The 22,526-nt window shown below is 38.4% G+C and overlaps 1 protein-coding gene across 1 annotated transcript in view; it reads right to left on the reverse strand.

Annotated features, from left to right (window-relative positions):
- SNTB2 (syntrophin beta 2) overlaps nt 1-22,526 on the reverse strand; it is a 99,885-nt gene that overhangs the window by 38,179 nt on the left and 39,180 nt on the right. Inside the window, exons 2-3 of the mRNA XM_027076084.2 lie at nt 15,286-15,499; nt 648-858 (exon numbers count right to left, since the gene is read on the reverse strand). Coding sequence (XP_026931885.1) covers nt 648-858; nt 15,286-15,499 — 425 coding nt within the window. The remainder of the gene's footprint in view (nt 1-647; nt 859-15,285; nt 15,500-22,526) is intronic.

Genomic DNA, 22,526 nt, shown 5'->3' on the forward strand with positions numbered 1-22,526 from the left:
AATGTCCCCTTAGGTTTTGTTTCTCCTTTTTTCATTTTGCAGTTGTGGAAGACAACTGTACATTTGTGTCGAATGGCTTATAAGATAATTTGCATATTTATGCTTTTCTCAGAACAGGGGAGTAAGCTTTCTGGCCCTGAAACTCTGACAGTAGACTAGAACAGGGGTTGTGAAACTAGGGCCTATGGGCCAAATGCAGCCCAGTACCTGTTTCTGTAAATAAAGTTTTATTGAAACAGAGCCACACCCCTCCATTTTCATCCTGTCTACTACTGTTTTCTTGCTGCAACTGCAGAGTCAAGTAGTTGTGACATTGTCTGGCCCTTTGCAGAAAAATTTTGCTGATCCTACTCTAAAATCATGAAAATTACCCTCTGTCATTAAGGACAGAGATGGTAATAAGACTATCTTTTTAGTTATGTTGTAATGATGATTATCATGACAGTCAGTTCTTCTGGTGCAGGTGATAATTAGCAACAAATAACTAAATGATAGGGAGGAGAAACACAAGACCGACAAACAAAAGATCTGCAAGCTAGATATCCAGGACCTGACTGCATGATAAATATTACAGATATATGAAATGGGGGAAACACTTTGGCTCTGAATGGTGACCCAGGGGGACCCTGCCCTGCCTGTCAACCCACCTGTTCTGCCAGCCAGGCAATGTGCTTGACCTCCTTGCTGCCTCCTGCTGTACTGGTTGCACCAAGCATGGCATTGAGTTCAGCCAATACCTGTGGGAGGAGAGCCATTATGTTGGTGTGGATAGCTACGAACCAGGAGTGTGCCGTGGCTGTATCCTTGCAGCGTAGGATCAACGTGTTCCTGCTATCAGGAGAATGTAGTTCTATCAATCTGTGTGGAAAAAGAAAAAAAAAAACAAACAGTAAGCTAGATCAGAAGTCATCAAACCTGCCAGAGTGCAACATACATAACTGGAAATCTATTTGAATTTTAAATCCGAGAATAAAGATACTTTCTCTTAATTCCTTAGGGCCCAATTCCAGAGAAAACTACATATGGAAAGATAATCATCAGAAAGACTAACTGCTGGGTCTGTTGTTTTAGTGTGTTAACGTAATGACCTAAAATGAAGGAACCTATTGTATGGCCTATAGTAAAACACCTCACTTTGCTTTAATTTCTATGTCAAAGAAATGGAAACCATGCTTGTTGAATGTCATAGGCACATTGTAAAGAAGGAATTGATATTTTTTTAAATATGTAGAAAATTCTGGTATAAGGTATTGCTTGGTAAATACATCTGACTGCCAAATAGTGAACTGAAATTTCCACCATGTGGAATAAAGAAAAGAGAAAATAACTGAAGAATATGACTCTTTATGAAAATCTGAAACTGTTTTTTAGTGTCTGGGTAACATTATATGATTAAATCAGCCACTGAGTCATAGTAGAAAAACAGTTAAGATATCTTCAACTCTATGACTATTATTTGTCAGTGCTCAACTGAGAACAGCCTATACTTCAAAAGTAACCTTTAGGAATTTGCTAAATTTTTTTACAAGTACATTGGTCAAATTTCTTAGAAAGCAACTTATTGAGTGCTTTCTTCTGTTTTGGTCAAAGTTTTTGCCAAGGTGAGTTTTAAAAGTCAAATAAATGTTGTGCTCTAAAGGGGGAACATATGTACCTTTCAAAATGGGAAAAAGAAAAAGCTCTTAGGAGTGTTCTTCTTGGTGGGTTAGAAACTGACCAACTGCTACTGACCAAGGACAGATCTTTTTATTCTTTCATCTTTCTGAAGACAGTTTTTCCTGCCTTGAAGCACTGTCACGAGATCCTACACCACCTGTCAAAGATAAGCAGTTTACACGATACTAGCATTCCTGCCTTGAAGTTTGCGCCCCTCTCTTTTGCCACATTTCTTAAACCCTTTATGATTACAAGTATTTTAATTTGACATAGTTAATATGGCAAATATTCACTGTCAATTGGTCAGTCTGTCCTTTCTTAAATAAACATTTATTGAGCACCTACTATATGTCAGTTAGTGTGAGATACTGACATTGGAGATACAGTGGTGAAAAAGAAAAAAAATAGTCTCTATCCTCGTTGGACTTATTGACTAATGGGGAAGGTAGAAATTACAGGTTACAAAAAGTGCTCCTATAAAGGACTGTGATTACTATGAAGTTCTTGTTTAAAAGAGGCAAGATGAGGGGCGCCTGGGTGGCTCGTCGGTTGAGCGTCCGACTTTGGCTCAGGTCATGATCTCACAGTCTGTGGGCTCGAGCCCTGCATCGGGCTCTGTGCTGACAGCTCAGAGCCTGGAGCCTGCTTCCGATTCTGTGTCTCCCTCTCTTTCTGGCCCTCCCCTGCTCATGTTCTGTCTTTCTCTGTCGCAAAAATAAATAAAAACATTAAAAAAAAAAATTAAAAAAAAAAATAAAAGAGGCAAGATGGTAGGGGTGAAACAGGACTGCAGGGGAGGACTCTATACCTCTGAGGCACACTTACTGAGCTAGTGTCCTGCTTTGAAGCAGGTTTTATTTGTTTATTCTTTTTTTAAATGTTTATTTATTTCTGAGAGAGAGAGAGACAGAGTGTGAGCGGGAGAGAAGAGGAGAAAGAGGGAGACACAGAATCTGAAGCAGGCTCCAGGCTCTGAGCTGTCAGCACAGAGCCCAACATGGGGCTCGAACTCACTGACCATGAGGTCATGACCTGAGCCGAAGTTGGGTGCTTAATCGCCTGAGCCACCCAGGTGCCCCTGAAGCAGGTTTTAAACACATCTACCTTATATTACCTATTCACCTATCTATTCACTTGCCCTCCCACTAGAGTTAGTCATCTAGTTATCAGTCTATCCATGTTTTATATGCCTTTAAAGTTCTAGGGCAATAGCCAAAAGACCAAGAAGTTCTAGAAAATAGCCACAACATAAAATCTGGGAACAATCAAAACTTCACTTAAGCCCATACTAGAAAGTTCATACTAGTCAGAAAAAAAATCTTTAGATAGCAAGTCATAAGCTATTTGCTTTTCTTTTAGTTACAGTTTTAATGAATTTATTTATTTGATTTCCCATCCTATAACTACATATAGTGAGAAGTAGCTTGAGACCAAAATTTAGGGGGTTTGAGTAGTAGGTTAAGTCTGGATACTAATAGGTAAACAATGTGGAATCCTGAGGACTTTCAACAGGGGAACAACATATCAAAACAATTAAAAAATAATTTTATGAGGTATCTGTACATCCATGTTTATAGCAGCATCATTCATATAGCCAAAAGGTAAAAACAACCCAAATGTCCACCGATGGGATGGATAAACAAAATGTGGTATTATATAAATAACAGAATATTATGCAGCCTGAAAAAGGAAGGAACTTCTGACATAAGCTACCACATGGGTGAACCTTGAGGACATTGTGCTAAATGAAATATGCCAGCCACTACGGGAGAAATATTGTATGAGTGCACTTTATATGAAGTATCTATAGTAGTCAAACTCATAGAAACAAAAACTAGAATGGTAGTTGCTAGAAGAGGGGGGAATAGATGAAAAAGTTCTTGGGATTGTGGTACTATATATACACTTAAAATGGTTAAGATGGGAGGAGTTTGGGAGGCTCAGTCAGTTAAGCGTCCAACTCTTGATTTCAGCTCAAGTCATGATCTCGTGGTTCTTGAGTTCGAGCCCCATGTACAGCTCCGCGCTGACAGTGTGGAGCCTCCTTGGGATCCCCTCTCTCCCCTCTCTTTCTCTGCCCCTCCCCCACTCATATTCTTTCTCTCTCAAAAATAAATAAACTTCAAAAAAATGGTTAAGATGGTAAATTTTATGTTATGTGTATTTTCCCACAATTAAAAACTGTAAAATAAATTAATCAGAAATAATCTTATGGTAGCATGTAAGATGGATTACAGTAGAGAGAGAAATGGCCTGGGGAGATTTAACTGGACCCAAGAAAATCTACACAGAGCTCACCAGGAGGACAGACTCCTAGATAGGAGGAATTCATCCATCCTAAAAGGCAGCAAAAGTAGAAAGAGGAAGATAAACAAATACCTTAGTATTCATATTGACCTTTATCTAGTACTTCATGTTATGTTATCATATTTATTATTTATTATTTTTGATGTTATTTTTCACGATATCAATTGTTGCTGTCATGGTATTTAAGGTATTTATTTATTTTTTATTAAAAAAATGTCTTTTTTAATGTTTCTTCATTTTTGAGAGAGAGAGAGAGAGCACAAGCAGGGAGGGGCAGAGAGAGGAAGACACTGAATCTGAAGCAGCTCCAGGCTCCCAGCTGTCAGCACAGAGCCCGACATGGGGCTTGAACTCACGAACCACGAGATCATGACATGTGCCGAAGTCGGACGCTCAACCGACTGACCCACCCAGGGACCCCTTCAAGATATTTATTGTCTAAAAAACTGATTATATTCTCTAGAAGAAAAATAGCTATACATCTGTTATGGGACGAAGATTTAAAACAGTACATTATACTCAATAACAATAAACTATTACACTAAAAGGTAGAATAATTTCTACTTTAATTCTTTGGATGAGTTAATAATTGTATTATTCAGAGAAACTGCTCGTCTAATCATTAAAGTAGCCAAACTTATTTTAGAGTAAATTTACTTAATGACAAGTAGTTATCTATAAAATACAATCCTAGATTATTAGATAATGTGTGAATATAAATGCAAAGCAAGCTGTTTTATATTTTCTTTATTACTTACACTAATCTTAAAAAAAAAAGTATTTCCAGTATTTCTAGAACTCCCTATATACCACAGCAATTGAGCAGCACACACATTTAGTCTATTCCTTCCTGAAATCCCACTAAATACAATTAAAGGGGATTTCTGAAAAACTTAACGGACTTTTTCTTTTAGCAGTAGTAGGTTTACATAAAAAAATGAATAAGAAGTATAGAGAACTCCCAAATACCCCTCTTTGCCTCTCCATAATATACCTTAATATTAACATCTTGCATTAGTAGGGTACATTTGTTACAAATGATGAGTCAATTCTGATACAATATTCCTTCAAAAAATTTTTTTTAATGTTATTTATTTTTTGAGAAAGAGAGAGACAGAGAAACAAAGCACAAGAGGGGGAGGGGCAGAGAAAGAGGGAGATACAAAATCCGAAGCAGGCTCCAGGTTCTGAGCTGTCAGTGCAGAGCCCGAGGAGGGACTTGACTTGAATTCACAGACCATGAGATCATGACCTAAACCAAAATCAGACATTCAACTGACTGGACCACCCAGGTGCCCCTAAGAATTGTTAGTTAGGCGCCCCTCAATACAGATACAATATTAGGAACTAAAATCCCAGTTCACTCCTTGTGTTGTATATTGTGAGTTTTGACAAATGTATGGCATATCTCTACCATTACTGATAGAGAATAATTTCACTCCTCTAAAAATCCCCTTTGCTCCACCTATTGATTCCTCCATCATTCAGGCCCTGGCCCTGACTTCCGGCAACCATTAATCATTTTACCATCTCCATGGAAATCACACAGTATGTTGCTTTTTCAGACTGGCTTCTTTCACTTAGCAATATGCATCTAAGGTTTCACCATGTCTTTTTTGGCTTAAGGGCTTATTGTTTTTGTTTTATTGCTGAATAATATTTCAATGTCTGGATGTACCACAATTTTTTTTATCCATTCACTTACTGAAAGACTTCTTGGTTGCTTTCAACTTTTGGCAATTATAAATAAAGTTTCTATAAACATCTGTGTGCAGGTCTTTGTGAGAACATAAGTTTTCAACTCCTTTGGGTAAATACCAAGGAGCACAACTGCTAGGTCATAGAGTAAGACTATGTTTAGCTTTGTACAAAACTGCCAACTGTCTTCCAAAGTCTCTGTACCATTTTTTATTCCTGCCAACAATGAATGAGTTCCCATTGCTCTACATTTCTCTCCAGCATTTGGTACTGGTCAGTGTTTTGGATTTTATGTGTATTGTGGTATCTCCTTGTTTTAATTTGCAATTCCCTGATCACATAGGAAGTTGAGCACCTTTCATATTCTTTAAAAATTTTTTTTTCATGTTTATTTATTTTGAGAGAAAGAGACAGAGAGAGAGAGAGGGAGGGGCAGTGAGAGAGGGAGACACCGAATATGAAGCAGGCTCCAGTCTCTGGGCTGTCAGCACAGAGCCTGATGCAGGGCTTGAACCCATGAACTGTGAGATTGTGACCTGAGACAAAGTTGGATGCTCAACCAGCTGAGCCACCCAGGAGCCCCAGCACCTTTCATATTCTTATTTGCCATCTGCATTTTTTCTTTGTGAGGTGTCTGTTCAGATCTGTTGCCCATTTTTAATTGGGTTGGTTTCTTACTGTTGAGTTCTAAGAATTCTTTGAGGGGCACATGGGTGGCTCAGTCAGTTAGAGTCTGACTCTTGATTTCGGCTCAGGTCATGATCTCATGATTTGTGAGTTCAAGCCCCACGTCTGATGCGTGGAGCCTGCCTAGGATTCTCCCTCTCTCTCCCTCTGCCCTTCCCCTGCTTGCACATTCTCTCTCTCTCTCTCTCTCAAAATAAATAAAAAACATTAAAAAAAAGAATTCTTTGTATATTTTGGATACCAGTCCTTTATCTGATACATATTTCACAAAAGATTTTCTCCCAATCTGTGGCTTATCTTTTCATTCTCTTAACAGTGGGTGAAGATTAGTTTTATGTGTCACCTTAACTGGGCTAAAGGATGCCCAGATTTCTGGCAAAACATTATTTCTGGGTGTGTCTGTGAGAATTTTTCTGGAAGAAAGTAGCATTATCAACAGAAAATGGCCTTGGGGTGCCTGGGTAACTCAGTGGGTTAAGTGTCCAATTTCAACTTATGTCATAATCTTGTGGTTCAGGAGTTTGAGCCCTGCATCAGGCTGTCTGATGTCAGCACAGAGCCCACTTTGGAGCTTCTGTCCTTACGTTCCCTGTCCCTCCCCTGCTTGTGCTCTCTTAAAAAAAAAAAGGGTGACTGGGGGGTTCAGTCGATTAAGCATCTGACTTTGGATCAAGTCATGATCTCAGTTCATGGGTTTGAGCCCCACATCAGGCTCTGTACTGATGGCTTAAGAGCCTGGAACCTACTTCGGATTCTGTGTCTGCCTCTCTCTCTCTGTCCCTCCCCCACTCACGCCCTGTCTCTGTTTCTCAAAAAAAAAAATAAAATAAATAAATAAAATAAAAATAAACATTAATAAATAAATAAATATTTTTAAAAAAAGAAAGAAAATGGCCCTTGCTAACATGAGTAGGCATCATCCAATCCAGTCAGGGCATGAATAGAACAAAAATGTGGAAGAAGGGTGAATTTGCTTTCTGCTTGAATTGGGACATCCATCTTCTCCTGCTCTTGCACACTTGCACTCTGGGTTCTTGGGCCTTTGGACTCAGACTGAATTACACCAATGGCTTTCCTGGTTCTTCAGCTTGTAGACACCAGATCATAGGACTGGCCTTCATAGTGCACTAAGCCAATTCCTATAATCTATCTACCTCTCTATCCATCCAACCACCCATCCATCCATCCATCTACCTATCCATCTATCCACCCATCATCTATCCTACTATTTCTGTTTTCCTGGAGACCCGATTACAAGTGCAATTTTTTTTGTTTTCTGTATTGTGCTCTTGGTGCTGTATCTAAGAAGTCATCAGCAAACTTTAAAGGGGATTGATTGATAGACTGATTGTAAGTAATCTTTACCCCCACTGTGGGGCTCGAACTCACGACCCCAAGATCAAGAGTCACATGCTCTACTGACTGAGCCAGCCAGGAGACTCTAAAGGGGACTTTTAAACAGCATAATCCTAGGGCACCTGGGTGGCTCAGTCAGTTGAGCATCCAACTCTTGGTTTCAGCTTAGGTCATGATCTCATATTTCATGGGTTCAAGCCCCATGTCAGGGTGTGCGCTGACTGTGTAGAGTCTACTTGGGATTCTCTCTGTCCTTCTCTCTGTCTCTGCCCCTCCCCTGCTTGTGTGCGCGCGCTCTCTCTCTCTCTCTCTCTCTCTCTCTCTCTCAAAATAAATAAATAGGAGCACCAGGGTGGCTCAGTCGGTTAAGCATCTGACTTTGGCTCAGGTCATAATCTCACGGTTCGTGGGTTCAAGCCCCACATCGGGCTCTGTGCTGACATCTCGGAGCCTGGAGCCTGCTTCAGATTCTGCGTCTCCCTCTCTCTCTGCCCCTTGTCCACTCACACTCCGTCTCTCTCTCTCTCTCTCAAAAATAAACATTAAAAAAATTTTTTAATAACAAACAAACATTAAAAATGTTTTTAATAAATAAAAAGCATAATCCTGGGGTGCCTGAGTGGCTCAGTCAGTTATGCGTCTGAGTCTTGGGTTTTGGCTCATGTCATGATCTCATGGTTTCTTGAGTTCAAGCCCTGCGTCAGGCTCTGTACTAGCAGTATGGAGCGTCCTTGGGATTCTCTCTCTCTCCCTCTCTGCCCCTCCCCTACTCATGCTGTCTCTGTCTCTCTCAAGTAAATAAATACACTTAAAAATAAAAATAAATAAAAATAAAGAGCATAATCCTACAAGAAAGAACAGGGAAGAGCAACTACAACAAAATTTTGAAGGCTGGCAAACAGAAAGAGGAGTGAAATGACTTAGCAGACTTAAGAAAAATGGGGAGAGTAAAATCCCAGCCAATCCATATTACAGAATACTGAAGAGGATGAACAAATTAGAGGCACCAGTTACCTCTGGGAGTGGGAGTAAAACACACAGCTAAAATGAAGAGGCTGGCTGAAAGTCTCTTCCAGCATTTCCCACACCCAGCAGCCAGTGACTGCCCCACCCTTAACCCAGCAAAAGATTCATATCCGCTCTCATCCCACTCAACTGGTAGAAGAGCCAATGATGTCCCTAATTCAGTCCTTCTGTCAGGTCGGTTGTTCAGGGCCATTTATTTCCACCTGGCTGCTTTGGCACTGTAACCAGCTTAACATCCTTTAAACACATGCTAAAAAGTTTGGTCGCAAAACCATGACGAGAAATTTCTTTCACTCCTCCTACTGACCTACTTAGTACTAAAGATAGGAATCTGTTCATCTTTCTCTAGGCACAAAATGTTCACCTTCTGAAAAAGCCTTTACACTTCATACTGTTTCTGGGACAGTCTCTCAGACTCCTTTGACACAGTCTAAACTCTAAAAATCCTGATGTCAAAGATCCTAGTTATTAATAACTGGAAGAATGGAAAATAAATCTGTTATAAAATAAAACTAAACCTGATTAAACAGGATAAGATACTAGGACCACCAGCCTGGAAAAAGATGAAAACAGACAGTACATTAGTTTATAAGGCAGGAGCACCAATTTTTCATGAAAAGAGAAATCTAAGTGGGGTTTTTTTTTTTTTTTGTATTTTTTTAAATGTTTATTTATTTTGGAGAGAGAGAGAGAGAGAGCGAGCAGGGGAGGGGAGTGGCAGAGAGAAAGGGAGACACAGAATCTGAAGCAGGCTCCAGGCTCTGAGCTGTGAGCAGAGAGCCCAGTGTGGGGCTCAAACCCACAAACCGCAAGTTCATGACCTGAGCCAAAGTCAGACACTCAACTGACTGAGCCACCCAGGTGCCCCTGAAATCTAAGTGTTTCTTAAGAACAGACTGTGAAATAGAAAATTAACTTACAAGAAACTGAAAAGAGACTCCAAAACAGGACTGAGGATTCTAGGATGCAGAAGACTTTGTTTTTGGAAAAGGAGCCCCAGAACTGATAAAGGAGACAAAGTATTTCAGAAAGTCTACTACTGTTTTAAAAGAAAAACTCGAATGAAAACTCTGCTAATAAAAATTTGAAGGCAGTCTGCCAGTAATTGTTCAGCCTACAGGAGAGAGGAGGAGACAGCTACAGTGTGAAAAGTTTTGGCTTCTAATCAAACCACTGAGGATTTCCTGAGAAATGCAAGTACATTTTGATCAGATAAATCAAATCAATGTTTAGGTACACCGGAACATAGGATTCTGTAAGTCTAGCCTGCCTATTTCTTCTTTTAGTAAAGTCTTGGAGATAACATATTTTATTCAGTAACAATCATATTGTTTTATGGGTCATAAAGCCAAAATTTAGCTTTTACATGGAAAATAGCCAATGTGAAGATGACCAAGACTTTGTGAAACAACTCAAGGTTAAAGATTTATATTTCTGAAAAGTAGCATTTTAAAAAAAATGTTTATTTTATTTTTCAGAGAGAAAGAGCAAGCACAAGTGGGGGAGGGGCAGAAAAGAGGAAGACCAAGAATCCCAAGCAGGCTCCACACTGCCAGCACAGAGCCCCACACGGGGCTTGAACTCAAGATCTGTGACCTGAGCCAAAACCCAGAGTTGGACACTCAACTGATTGAGCCACCCAGGTTCCCTGGAGAGCAGCATTTGAGAACATCTTGTCCTTGCTGAACTCCGTACTGCCCACAATGCCGTTTGTGAAAGAATGGGCTCGTGTTCTCTCTCTGGACTTTATCATTATTTATTTAGCTTTCACTTCCCACAATGAACTGCCTAAAACTATCAGAAGCATCTAGTGAGGTCTTGAGAACAAACTTCCTCCTCCTTGTTTACTCATTCTGATGATCAGCACTTTTTTCAGCTCTAGATGTTGAAACTAAATCAAGGTAGTAAAACAAAAAAAGGATGTTTCCCCTCTCATGTCAAATAAACTTTATGTCAAAATGAAAGATGATCCAAAAAGAGATTCCACTACATACCACCAGAATAGTTAATATTAAAAAGACTGACTCCACCAATGTTGGTGAGGATGTGGAACAACAAAACCTCTCATATACTGCTGGTGTATTTAATTTTTTAATACAGTATTAATTTATTGATAATAGTATTCATTTAAATGGCACAATCACTTTGGGAAAAAAGTCTAGCAGTTCTTAGAAAACTAAACCTATTTCTTTTAAAGATTTTATTTTTAATAATCTCTACACCCAGTGTGACACTTGAACCTATAACCCTAAGATCAAGAGTCATATGCTCTACCATCTGAGCTAGCCAGGCACCCCCAAAACTAAACTCTTAGACCCTGCAATTCCACACGTAGGAATTTACCCAAGAAAAATGAAAATATACATCTATAAAGGGGTGTACAAAAATATTCATAGTAACTTGATTAATATTAATTAATATTAACTCTGAACTGGAGTTAACTGCTAAACTCTAACTTTATTAACATTAACTCCCATCAATGGGAAAATAGACAACGAAACTGTGATATATTCATATAACACCATATCATTCAGCAATAAAGGATAAAAAATTTTTGATATATGCAACAAGATAAATGAATCTCAAAAACTTTAGGCTGAGTAAAATAATTCTACCATAAGAGTACATATAATTACATTTATACAAAGTTTTAGAATAGTTAAAACTGATCTATACTAGAAAGTCAGAACAGTGGTAACCTTCAAAGGTGGGAGAAAGAATTGACTGAGAAGGGGCACAAGAAGACTTTCCAGGGTGATGGCGATGTTCTTTATCCTGATATACTTGGGTTACAAAACTATATCCACTTGTCAAAGTTTATGATTTGTGCCTTTTATTATATGTAAATATTTCCTCAAAAGGAAAAAAAAACTGCAGTGAATCACCCAACTACTTATTTATATGCATGCTTAAGTATTTAGGAGGGAAATATATTATCTGCAATTCACTTTGAAGTATATCCAAAAAAAGTCAGAGGGAGTAATGGATGGATAGATGGGTCAATCTGTGCTAAAGCAAGTATAGTAAAATGTTCATGGAGAATCTAGGTGGTGGGAAAATGAATGTTGACTATAGAATTCTTCTGACCTTGCTACATACATGCTGGAAGATTTTCCACAATAAAATGTTAGTAAAAAAAAAAAAGATGGGAAACCACATTCCTACCAAGGGCTTAAAAACCATATTAAGTATTTTCCACATTAGGAACATTCAGGCCTATTTCTTGCTCTGAGTTTTACAAGAGACTGTGTTGAAGATTAAAGTTTTCAAACAGAAATATGGTCAGTTATATAAAACTGCAACGTGATAAATGTTTTGCTCACAGATGTCCTAACGAGACCTGTTTTTACTGTTACCACAATGGACTATTTTTTAACATGGCTTTAAATGTTGGAGCTATGTTACTTGTCATGACATTTTCCTGTGACAGAGCTAAGATAAACTTAAGGATCAAAGGGCTTCAAGTGATTTTATAGATATTATCTTATTTATCCTTGAAGTAGTTCTAAAAGACTCTAGTTGAGCAAGCTTTATTATGTCAATTTTACAGACAGAGAAAACAGGACAGGGGAATTAAGGGATGTATTTAAGGTCCTAAGGACATGGCCCCTATAATAATAGTATACTGAAAGCTTACTAGGTCAATTTTACAATCATTCTCTTATTTAATCTGCACATAAGCTTTCATTTTATATAGGAGGAAACCAAGGTTTACAGAAAACAAATAGCTTGGCTAAAGTTACAAAGCCCATCATCCTAACTTCTATCTAATTAGTTAATGGGTTCTGAACACTTAGCAGTTCTGACTGCTAAGACATACAAGATAGATGTTCACATTCTTGTGGACATAACTGAAGTTATGCATAATCTTGCCAGGTACTTGTAATTCTACTTCTTCTCTTTTTGTCTAGTCAGCACACTGAAATGCAAGTAAGAGTGATATAGAAATAACTTTGAATCTCTTCCAATTTATATTTTATAAAAAGCAAACTATCTACAAATTTTAGTATTTCAAGTAATATGAGAAACAAATTACTTTGCAGCATTAAGACTGAGAATCTGCAATCGCCTGAATCTTTTAAGACCTTCCCTTGTATTTTATAACACGGTTCAGAAGACTGACACATCTTACTGAAGAGCAAGGTGTAATACAATTCTTGTATCCCAAACTGCCCTCTCCAATTGGTTCTGAAGGCCTATTTCAAACCTGATCATGCACCCAGTGTCTTTAGCATTTACCATTTATGCTAGAGAATGCAGCCCCAAGTTTTAATGAGTTCTAAAAGATGTCTAGGTAGAAGATAAAGTAGCACAACCTTCAATAATATAGCCAAGTCACATCACCTTCCTCCTTCTTTTTCTCCCCACTCCTGACACCCCAGAGTTCTACAGAAACTTTATAATACTTTATCTTTTTCTCTAATATCCAGCTATATCAGCAGCACTAAGGGTGCTATGGACTGAATGCTTGTGCCCCCCACATTCACATGTTAATACCCTAACCCTCAATGTGATAATATTAGGACATGGGGCCTTTGGGAGGTGATAAGTTCATGACAGCAGAGACTTCACAAATGGGATAAGTGTTCTTATAAGAGAGACTCCAGAGAGCTCTCTAGACTCTTCCGCTGTGTGAGGACATAGCAGGAAGACAGCCACCTATGAATCAGGAAGCTGGCCCTCACCAGACACTGAATCTGCCAGCGCCTTATCTTAGATTCCTATCCTGTCCCAGAAATGTGAAAAATAAATTTCTGTTGTTTATAAGCCATTCAGTCTATGGTATTTTGTTACAGCAGCCAAAACAGACTAAGACAACAAATGTTTATTCTCATTCTCAGAATCGATTTACAATGAAGAGACTTAGCCTGAAAACTTTGGTCGGCCTGACAACCAGTTGATAAATTTAGTTGCTGTTCGCTCTTTATCACATTGTTTCTCTATTCTGGTTCCTTCTTTGTGGTCCCTACTAATTTTTTTAGGTCCATGATTAACCAAAGGCTCTATATAAGTATATCTCATTTGAAGAAAAAAATTAATTTTGGCTTAAGAGGCAGAAGTGATTCTTTACAAATTAAATTCTTACTTTATGAAAAAAATGGAGCATTTCATTAAAGACTAACGTTTACTGTATTTAGATATGATTTAACATGCACACAATCTTTCAAAAATAAACCTATATGTAACTCAAAACAATTTCTATAATATCTTGAACTTTTAAAAGAAAGCAAACTGAGCCTGGGTGGCTCAGTCGGTTAAGCAGCTGCCTTCGGCTCAGGTCATGATTTCACAGTTCGTGGGTTCAAGCTCCACATCAGGCCTCTCTGCTGTCTGTGCAGAGTCTGCTTAGGATCCTCTGTCCCCCTTTCTCTCTGTCCCTCCCCGCCTTGTTCTCTCTTTCTCTCAAAAATAAATAAATTAAAAAAGAAAAAAAAAGAAAAAAGAAATTATCCAATCCAGAGGTGCCTGGGTGGCTCAGTCCATTAAGCATCCAACCTCAGCTCAGGTCATGATCTCACAGTTTGTGAGTTCGAGCCCCATATGGGGCTCTCTGCCATCAGTGTGGAACAGAGCTTGCTTCAGATCCTCTGTTCCCCCCGCCCCCACCACTCCTCTGCTCTCTCTCTCTCTCAAAAAATAAATAAATTAACATTGATACTGAATCAGTAATTACATTGGTTGCTTTAAAATTAGATTGGGGTACTGACTGGCTTGGGCAGTGAAGCATGTAACTCTCGGTCTTGGGGCTGTGTGAGCCCCACATTTGGTGTGGAGATTACCTGAAAATAAAATCTTAAAAAAAATTATTCAATCCAGCTCTCTCTTTTTACAAGTAAGGAAACTCAAGGGGTGCCTGGGTGGCTCAGTCGGTTGGGTATCCAACTTCAGCTCACATCATGATCTCACAGTTCGGTTCATGAGTTCGAGCCCCACATCAGGCTCTGTGCTGTCAACACAGAGCCAGCTTTGCATCCTCTGTCTCCCTCTCTCTCTGTCCCTCCCTCACTTGCACTCTCTCTCTCTGAAAAATAAACAAACTTTAAAAAAAATAATATGGAAACTCAAGAGACATTAACTTGCCAGGGTCACATTGCTAATTGATGCAGCCATACCTATGATCAAATCTCTGACTCTATACACTAGCCACAATATAAGGAGCTTCCATCTAAGGGGACATTTAAAAGAATTTAACAAGATTTTTTAAAATTATAGAGTAATTTCATAGTGAGAGAAGTACTAACACTCCAGAAAATATAAAATGAAGAGCAGAAGCCCTTCCTCTCCTACCTTCTAATCCTATTTCACTCCCTGGTAGTAACCACCATTAAATTTCCTACCTGTTTTTCCAAAATATTTCTATATAAGTACATGTATATATGTGTGTGAAGTAATTTAAATATGGAACTCCAAAGATTATTCACTCATCTCAGGCTGATGTTTTCCTCTGTATAATTTAGTCAACAGTCATATTATTAAAAATATACGTAAGTTATATTGCAACATGTCCTTAAGTTTATAAAGCTGTAAATGATGTTCTTCTTAGGTACAGCTCACCTGTTTTCCAGATCCGGCATGCTTAGGTTTCTAGCAGCAAAGCACATTTTGAGAGGGATGACCTTCCTGTCCTTGGTGCTGTTCTGGTGTTTTGGAGAACCAGAGTCCTCACTGCCACTAAAGCTTGGTGACTGAGGAGATGCACCTTCCCACGGTAGATCTGATACTAATGATGGCTTCTTGATATATGGTGTTACTTCTCGGATGAACTTGACTATGAACAAAAATCAAAGAAGAAGGTTACTGTTTTTGCTTCCTATGAAAAAATGACAACTGAAATACACACATACACATAATATCTGCCAGGAAGTGAAAAAAATACACTAAGTTAAAGAGCTAGCACACAGAATCTTAGGATTAGAGGGTATTTTGAGGCCACATAATCCAAATGAAATACCACTACTGTGTTCTAAAAAGTTTAACTTTTGAGCTTTTGCATGTATTGTTCCTTCTGCTTAGGACTCCTCTCTTTCTGTCTGTCTGGTCAACTCTACTCCAAAGTCACCTCCTCGGCAACCTTTCCTGTCAACTCTCTGCAGGGTATCACCATTACACCTCTCTAACAACCTCTTGGCACCCTGGGTTGTAATCCTTGCTAATACTTCCTTTTGCTTGCTGGGTCTGAGTTCCCTAAGGGCGGAATTATGATTTATTCTGTCTTAATATCCAACACCTAGAGCAGTGTGTGCTCAATATATGTTTGAATAAATGAGTAAAGAAATAAATGAACAATTAAATACTTGAATTATTTCCATAGTTAACCAGCCACGAATGAATCTTCTGGTGATAGATTCAGTACCTCCTGAGACAGTGCTACCTAGCTTTAGACAACTCAACATTTATAAACTTCTTGAAACTTCCACCATTGGTTTGCCTACCCACTGAAGCCATACAGAAAAAAACTTAATCTTGGGGCGCCTGGGTGGCTCAGTCAGTTGAGCGTCCGACTTCGGCTCAGGTCATGATCTTGCGGTCAGAGCCTGGAGCCTGTTTCCGATTCTGTGTCTCCCTCTCTCTCTTCCCCTCCCCTGCTCATGCTCCGTCTCTCTCTCTCTCTCTTTCTGTCAAAAATAAACATTAAAAAAAAATTTTTTTAAAAGAAAAAAACTTAATCTCTTCCACATGAGGATCCTTCAATTATCTAAAGACTGAGATTATTTTTCTCTCTCTTCTCCCAACTAAGCTAAGTATCTCTAGTTCAACTCAACACAATGAATATCTTTAGCTACGTACCATGTGTCAATAATTAGGCTAGCCACTAAAAATACAGTAACAAATGAAGCAAGAACCCTGCCCTCACAGAATGCCCCATCTAGTAAGGGAGACAGCTATGTAAACATCATTACAGATTTGAAAACAAGTACAAACAAGTACAAAAATAAAGTATATTCAAGATAAGGTATTTTGATTAATGGTAGCCCCAAATTAAAACACAGCTTTTAGTAGATGGAAAACTTTTTTCTCTTTAAGTTCATTTTTAGGACTCATAAAATAAAATACTTCTTTTACCTCAGTCATGACTGGCGACTGCTGTCATTTGAGGTACAGGGTTCTTGTTTCAAAAACCAGATAAACCGCAGTTTATTAAAATTTCAAATCGCATTAAAAATGTAAATAGTTGAATGCAGACGCATCAGTTATCATTACCTCTGCTATCACGATCTATCAGTATTCTACTTCCCTCTCAAATTCTACTGTGGTAGGTCATCAGAGTAGTATCATGGGAATTGAAAAACTAGAAAGATGATCATTATCAATGTTTATCAATATCATAAGTCAGTATTAATATTCTACAGCATTAGAAGCTTTACAAGCCTAAGAAACTAATAACAAATAGATTACTAAACCTAAAAAATAATTTCAGATGTTTCTAAAAACATGCTTAACAGTATTTAAAATATTTTGTTTTTTGAACAACTAATATACACACACAAAACAAAATTCAAAAAGTATAAAAGATTTTATAGTAAAAAGTCTAGATTTCTAGCAGCCCAGTTCCCATCCCTTGAGGCAACCATATGGTCTTTGAGGGATATGCTAGATATGCTAAGCGTATGTAAAAATAAACACACACACGTGTACATTACTTCACATAATGGTAGTGTATAATAACTACTGTTCTGCACCTTGCTTTTTTCATTTAATAATATTGGTAAGTCTTTTATAAGCCCATTCTACAGCTCATTCTACAGCATGCTTTGGACTCAGATGGACCTGGATCAAATACCAACTGTGTTTTCGAACTCAGTTACTAGACTTCACTTGACTGTTCTAAGGTCCTCACCTATAAAATGGAAGCAACACTAAACAAGTAAAAACTTCAGGCATATACTAAAAATTCAATAAATAATACATGCCTTTCTTTTCCTTCTCTAAATTGAACAGTTAGAAAAGTTAAAAAACTTTAACAGCCATCAGTAGAAAAATGAAATTATTTTCTTGTAAATTATTAAACAAGATCTGCTGAAATTAAGCATAATCCTAGAAAATGTAACAATGTTAATGCCAGCATGCAGATATAGTTTATGGGTGTTTCTGTATGTGTGTGGGTGCTTTCTATGCATAGTTATAATATGTGCATTTCCAGGTGGAGAAGGTAAAAGCTAGCTGCCTCGGGTCACCAAGGAGATTTTTTCATCCTAGAAAAATGAGCAGAGGTGCAGCCAGTATATCCCTTGAGTGGCTGACTCAGGCATTTCAGTACATTTTTTAGTTTTATGCTTTCAAGAAAGAATTAGATCACAAGAACTTTAGCAGAAATTCCTGTTTCCAGTCACTGCCAATGGTAGAGACTTGTTTTCTGAACATTTAAGACAGTATAACCACTATTGGGCTACCAATGAAAGGAAATTATAGGCATTCTAAATGACTACTCTTGAATATTATAGTGGCTGGGAAAGGACCCTTCACAATATACTCAGAAGTTTATTCAGTAACACAGTTGATCACTGAACTGATGACTGCACGTATGTTTAAACTGACATACGTAAAGAGCCTATTTCATGGCCTTATGAAAGAGCAGTAGTTTCACTTGAGTTGATGACAATGATGCCCATATCCCAATCTAACTGGTCATCCATAATGGGTAAAGAACTGTTTCTTTTCTTTCTTTCTTTCTTTCTTTCTTTCTTTCTTTCTTTTTTTTTAAGTTTATTTACTTAGTAGGGGGAGGGGTAGAAAGAGAGGGGGAAAGAAAGAGAATCCCAAGCATTAACAGCAAGGAGCCTGACGCAGGGCTTGATCTTACCAACTGTGAAACCATGACCTGAGCCAAAATCAAGAGTTGGACACTTAACAGACAGAGCCAACCATGTACCCCTAGACATCTGTTTCTAATTTACCTGAGATTTGGGAAAGGTGGGGAGTTAACAGTGTTCTGTTTTAGTCTTATTAGACCTCTCCAGTTACCACAGTACTTTAAAATGGACACCTGGCTAGATAAGTAAAGACTCTACACCCCTTCGTGGCAGTCAGGTCGACTCAGAACTCAATATATTTCACAATTATCTCATTTTGCCTGATAGCTGAAAATCATCCTCAAAATGTTTAATTAAACACTATTTGTAGTGTTTTAGGTGTTTAGATGTTTATCACACTTACTGAAAATGAAAGAGGCTTCCCTGCACCCTAAGAGCATCATTATAACCCTTTTGTCATTAGAGTGACAAAAACATATACATGTACTGTATATGCCTCTGGAGAGATGTCTGGAAGGATTTTCATCAAAATACCAACAGTGCTTATATATAGGTGTAAGACTGCCTTCTTTTTATAATATAGTTCTATATATCTGACATTCTTATGAATCCATATAATTTATAAAACTTAAGAAATGAAGATAATTTATTCTGAAACCTTGCTCAAACTTTAAACATGGAACCACCTTAAATTAAAATCTTGATGAGCTTCAAAAACTATAATGCATTGGATGGGATCCAAGATCCAACTGATTCTTACTGAATTCCATGCTCAGGTTTAAAGGAGGCCCATGTATTTTAATGAGGTACTCTGCTTTCCTGCTTTGGGGCATTAGGCAACATCAGATTTTGAGCTGAATGCCATTTTATGATTTTTTTTTCATAATGCAGACATAACTTACCGCTATAAACACCAGTGTTCTAGTAAATCAATCACCTTCTCCTCCAAACACCTTTTCTTCCAAACATCTCTCATACCGTAATTATCTTCCTCTTTATCTCTAACACTTATCCTTTTCTTACCTAACCTGGTGACCTTTACTATGAGTTTAAGTGAAACCAATGAATCAGACAATGCGGGCAGAATGGTGCCATTATTTTCCTAGATGGCCACCGGAAACATTAGGGAGGAATTATTTACTTTCAGTAAAAAGTCTTTTACATTCTCAACTTGCTGGTGTCTTTTAGCTCAAGTATCCTGTCATCTGGGGTTTGAGTAGACTGCACAATCTAGGGAATGGCACTATAAACCCTAAACATATTCAGAGTGATTATGGTTCCACTATACCTTTCTATTTTAAAGCAACATTGCATATTCACTAATTCACTGCACTCCTGGTATATGCCAGGAACTGTTTTAGCAACTTAGAATAATAAATCCATGAACAAGACATACCAAAAAAAAAGGATAAATGTAATTAATAAGTAGAATACCACTTGGTGATAAAAAGTAATGAACTATTGATACACTGAGCGACTTAGATGAATCACAAAGATATTATGCTGAGTAAAAGAAGCCAGTGTTGAAAGGTTACATTCTAATGTTCCCATTATTGAAAAGACAAAAATATGTGACTAAGAACAGATGAGTGGTTGCCAGGGTTAGGAATGGGAAAGATGTGATTCATTTTTTGGAGGATGGAACTGTTCTGTATTATGACTGTGGTGGTCATTATAATTTATACGTGTGTTAAAACTCAGAACTGTATACCATGAGAGGGGGAAAAAAGGCAGTTTTACTGCATGATAATTAAAAGATAAGAAAAAAAAGTAAATTATATAGTATGTTTTAAGATGTTAGGTGTTACGGAAAAAAAAAAACAGTAAGAGAAGGCAGATCAGGAATACTGCAAGGGGGGGTCCATTTGCAATTTTATTTTTTTCAATTTGCAATTTTAAATAAGGTGGTTAGGGTAAGCCTCATTAAGAAGACATTTGAACAAAGACTTAAAGGAGGTGGGGGACTTAGTTATGCAGATATCTGGGAGAAGCATTTCATAGGGAGAACAGTGTCAAAGCAGTAAGGAAAGTCAGTGTGACTAGTACAGGATAATGGAGGGAGAAAGAGTAGAAAGTGGGGCCACAGAGACAGTGGGAGTGGGAGGCAGATCATGTAGTGACTTTTAGGTTCACTGTAAGCACTTTTGGCTTTTATTCTGAAATGGTAATACATAGGGAGGTTTGAAGCAAAGGAGTGACATGATTTAACTTGTATTTTAATCGTTCTCACTAGTATACTGAAAATAGAATGAAAGAGGAAAAAGGCAAAAGGAGGAAGATCAATTGTTAGTGACAGATTACCGAGGCACCTGAGTGGCTCACCCAGTTAAGCATTGACTTGATATCGGCTCAGGTTGTTATCTTGCGGCCATGAGATTGAGCCCCGAAACAGGCTTGTGCTGGGTGTGGAGTCTGCTTGAGATTCACTCTCTTTCTTTCTCTGACCCTCTCCCCTACTCACACTCTCTCAGAAAGAAAGAAAGAAAGAAAGAAAGAAAGAAAGAAAGAAAGAAAGAAAGAAGAAAGAAAGAAAGAAAGAAAGAAAGAAAGAAAGAAAGAAAGAAAGAAAGAAAAAGGAAGGAAGGAAGGAAGGAAGGAAGGAAGGAAGGAAGGAAGGAAGGAAGGAAGGAAGGAAGGAATGGGGCGCCTGGGTGGCTCAGTCGGTTGAGCATCCGACTTTGGCTCAGGTCATGATCTTGTGGTCTGTGAGTTCAAGCCCCACCTCAGGCTCTGTGCTGACAGCTTGAAGCCTAGGGCCTGCTTCAGATTCTATGTCTCTCTCTCTCTGTCTCTCAAAAATAAATAAACATTAAAAAAAAAAGTGAAAGATTATGGTAGGGGGACCCAGGGGACAGGAATGAATGTGGTGAGAAATGGTGAGATTCTCTACTAAAGGTAGACCTACTTACATATCCTGACAGATAGGATGGGGCAGGAGTAGGGGGGGGGTGGTGAGAAAAAGGGAGAAATGGGAGAATAATTTTAAGATTTTTGCCCTAAACAACTGGAAGGACAGAGTTGCCATCAGCAGGTTCAGGAAGAAAGATTAGTGAGTTGATACCTGTATTAAACAACCAAATCTAACTAGCAGCCAGATATATGAGTCTGAAGTTCAGGAGAGAGGTGTAAACCCGAGCTCTAAATTTGGGGACAACTGGCATATGGCTGATACTTTAAGTCATAAAACTGGAAAAGATTACAGTATAAGTCAGGGTCCCAGCAGCAAATGAATGAATGGCACAGGATTTAATAAAGAGACAATTTATAAAGTTGTGGGCAAGAGTTCAGGGAAACACAAGGGAAAACAGAGTGTGATATCCTGTTTACATACCTAGGCCTAAAGGAACCAGGAGAGGAAGTGGTTACCAGACCCAGGGGAGTACTGTAGGGGGCTGACTAAGTGACCTTCAGTCAATTCAGCTAGATTGGGAGCCAAGGGGATAAATGCTCCAATTTCACTTTGGTCCTTCTTTCCCTCCAGGCCCTCCTGTTGGGACTCTACATTGACCAAACTCAACAAAAGCCAAAGGGCAAAGCAGCTTGTTGATGTAATTCATGCAGGTCAGCCTCCTGGGAAAGAAAGCAGGTAGAGAAGGAAGAGTGAACCCAGAGGGGCAAATGGAAGACTTCCAGCACGACCACCAAGGAAGTAAGCATAGATGTGGAAGAGGACTCTCTACTATTAAAGGACGAGGGAGAAGAGAATGAGCAGCAAAAGAGACAGGAGACTCATGAGACAAAAGAACTCCATGAAAATACTGGCCTACAATATTTCCAAGTTCACCCAAACTGAAAAAGCCATGCTCTGATCTTACTAGCCCTGACTTGGTTCCTTCCTCTCTTTACCACATTTTGGAAAAAAAAAAAAAAAAAAAAGTTTATGCTTGTTTCTATTTTCTCCTTTTGCTCTTTAACCTTTCCTGAATAAAACTGCATTTGAAAGAGTTACTAATGTTTTCTTACTCACTCAATCCAAATTTCTCAATCCTTAATCTTGCCCATTTCAACATGTGACGGTGTACTCCATCAACTGTTTTTATTCCT

Source organism: Acinonyx jubatus, chromosome E2, assembly GCF_027475565.1.
Source record: "Acinonyx jubatus isolate Ajub_Pintada_27869175 chromosome E2, VMU_Ajub_asm_v1.0, whole genome shotgun sequence".
Lineage (NCBI taxonomy): Eukaryota > Metazoa > Chordata > Mammalia > Carnivora > Felidae > Acinonyx > Acinonyx jubatus.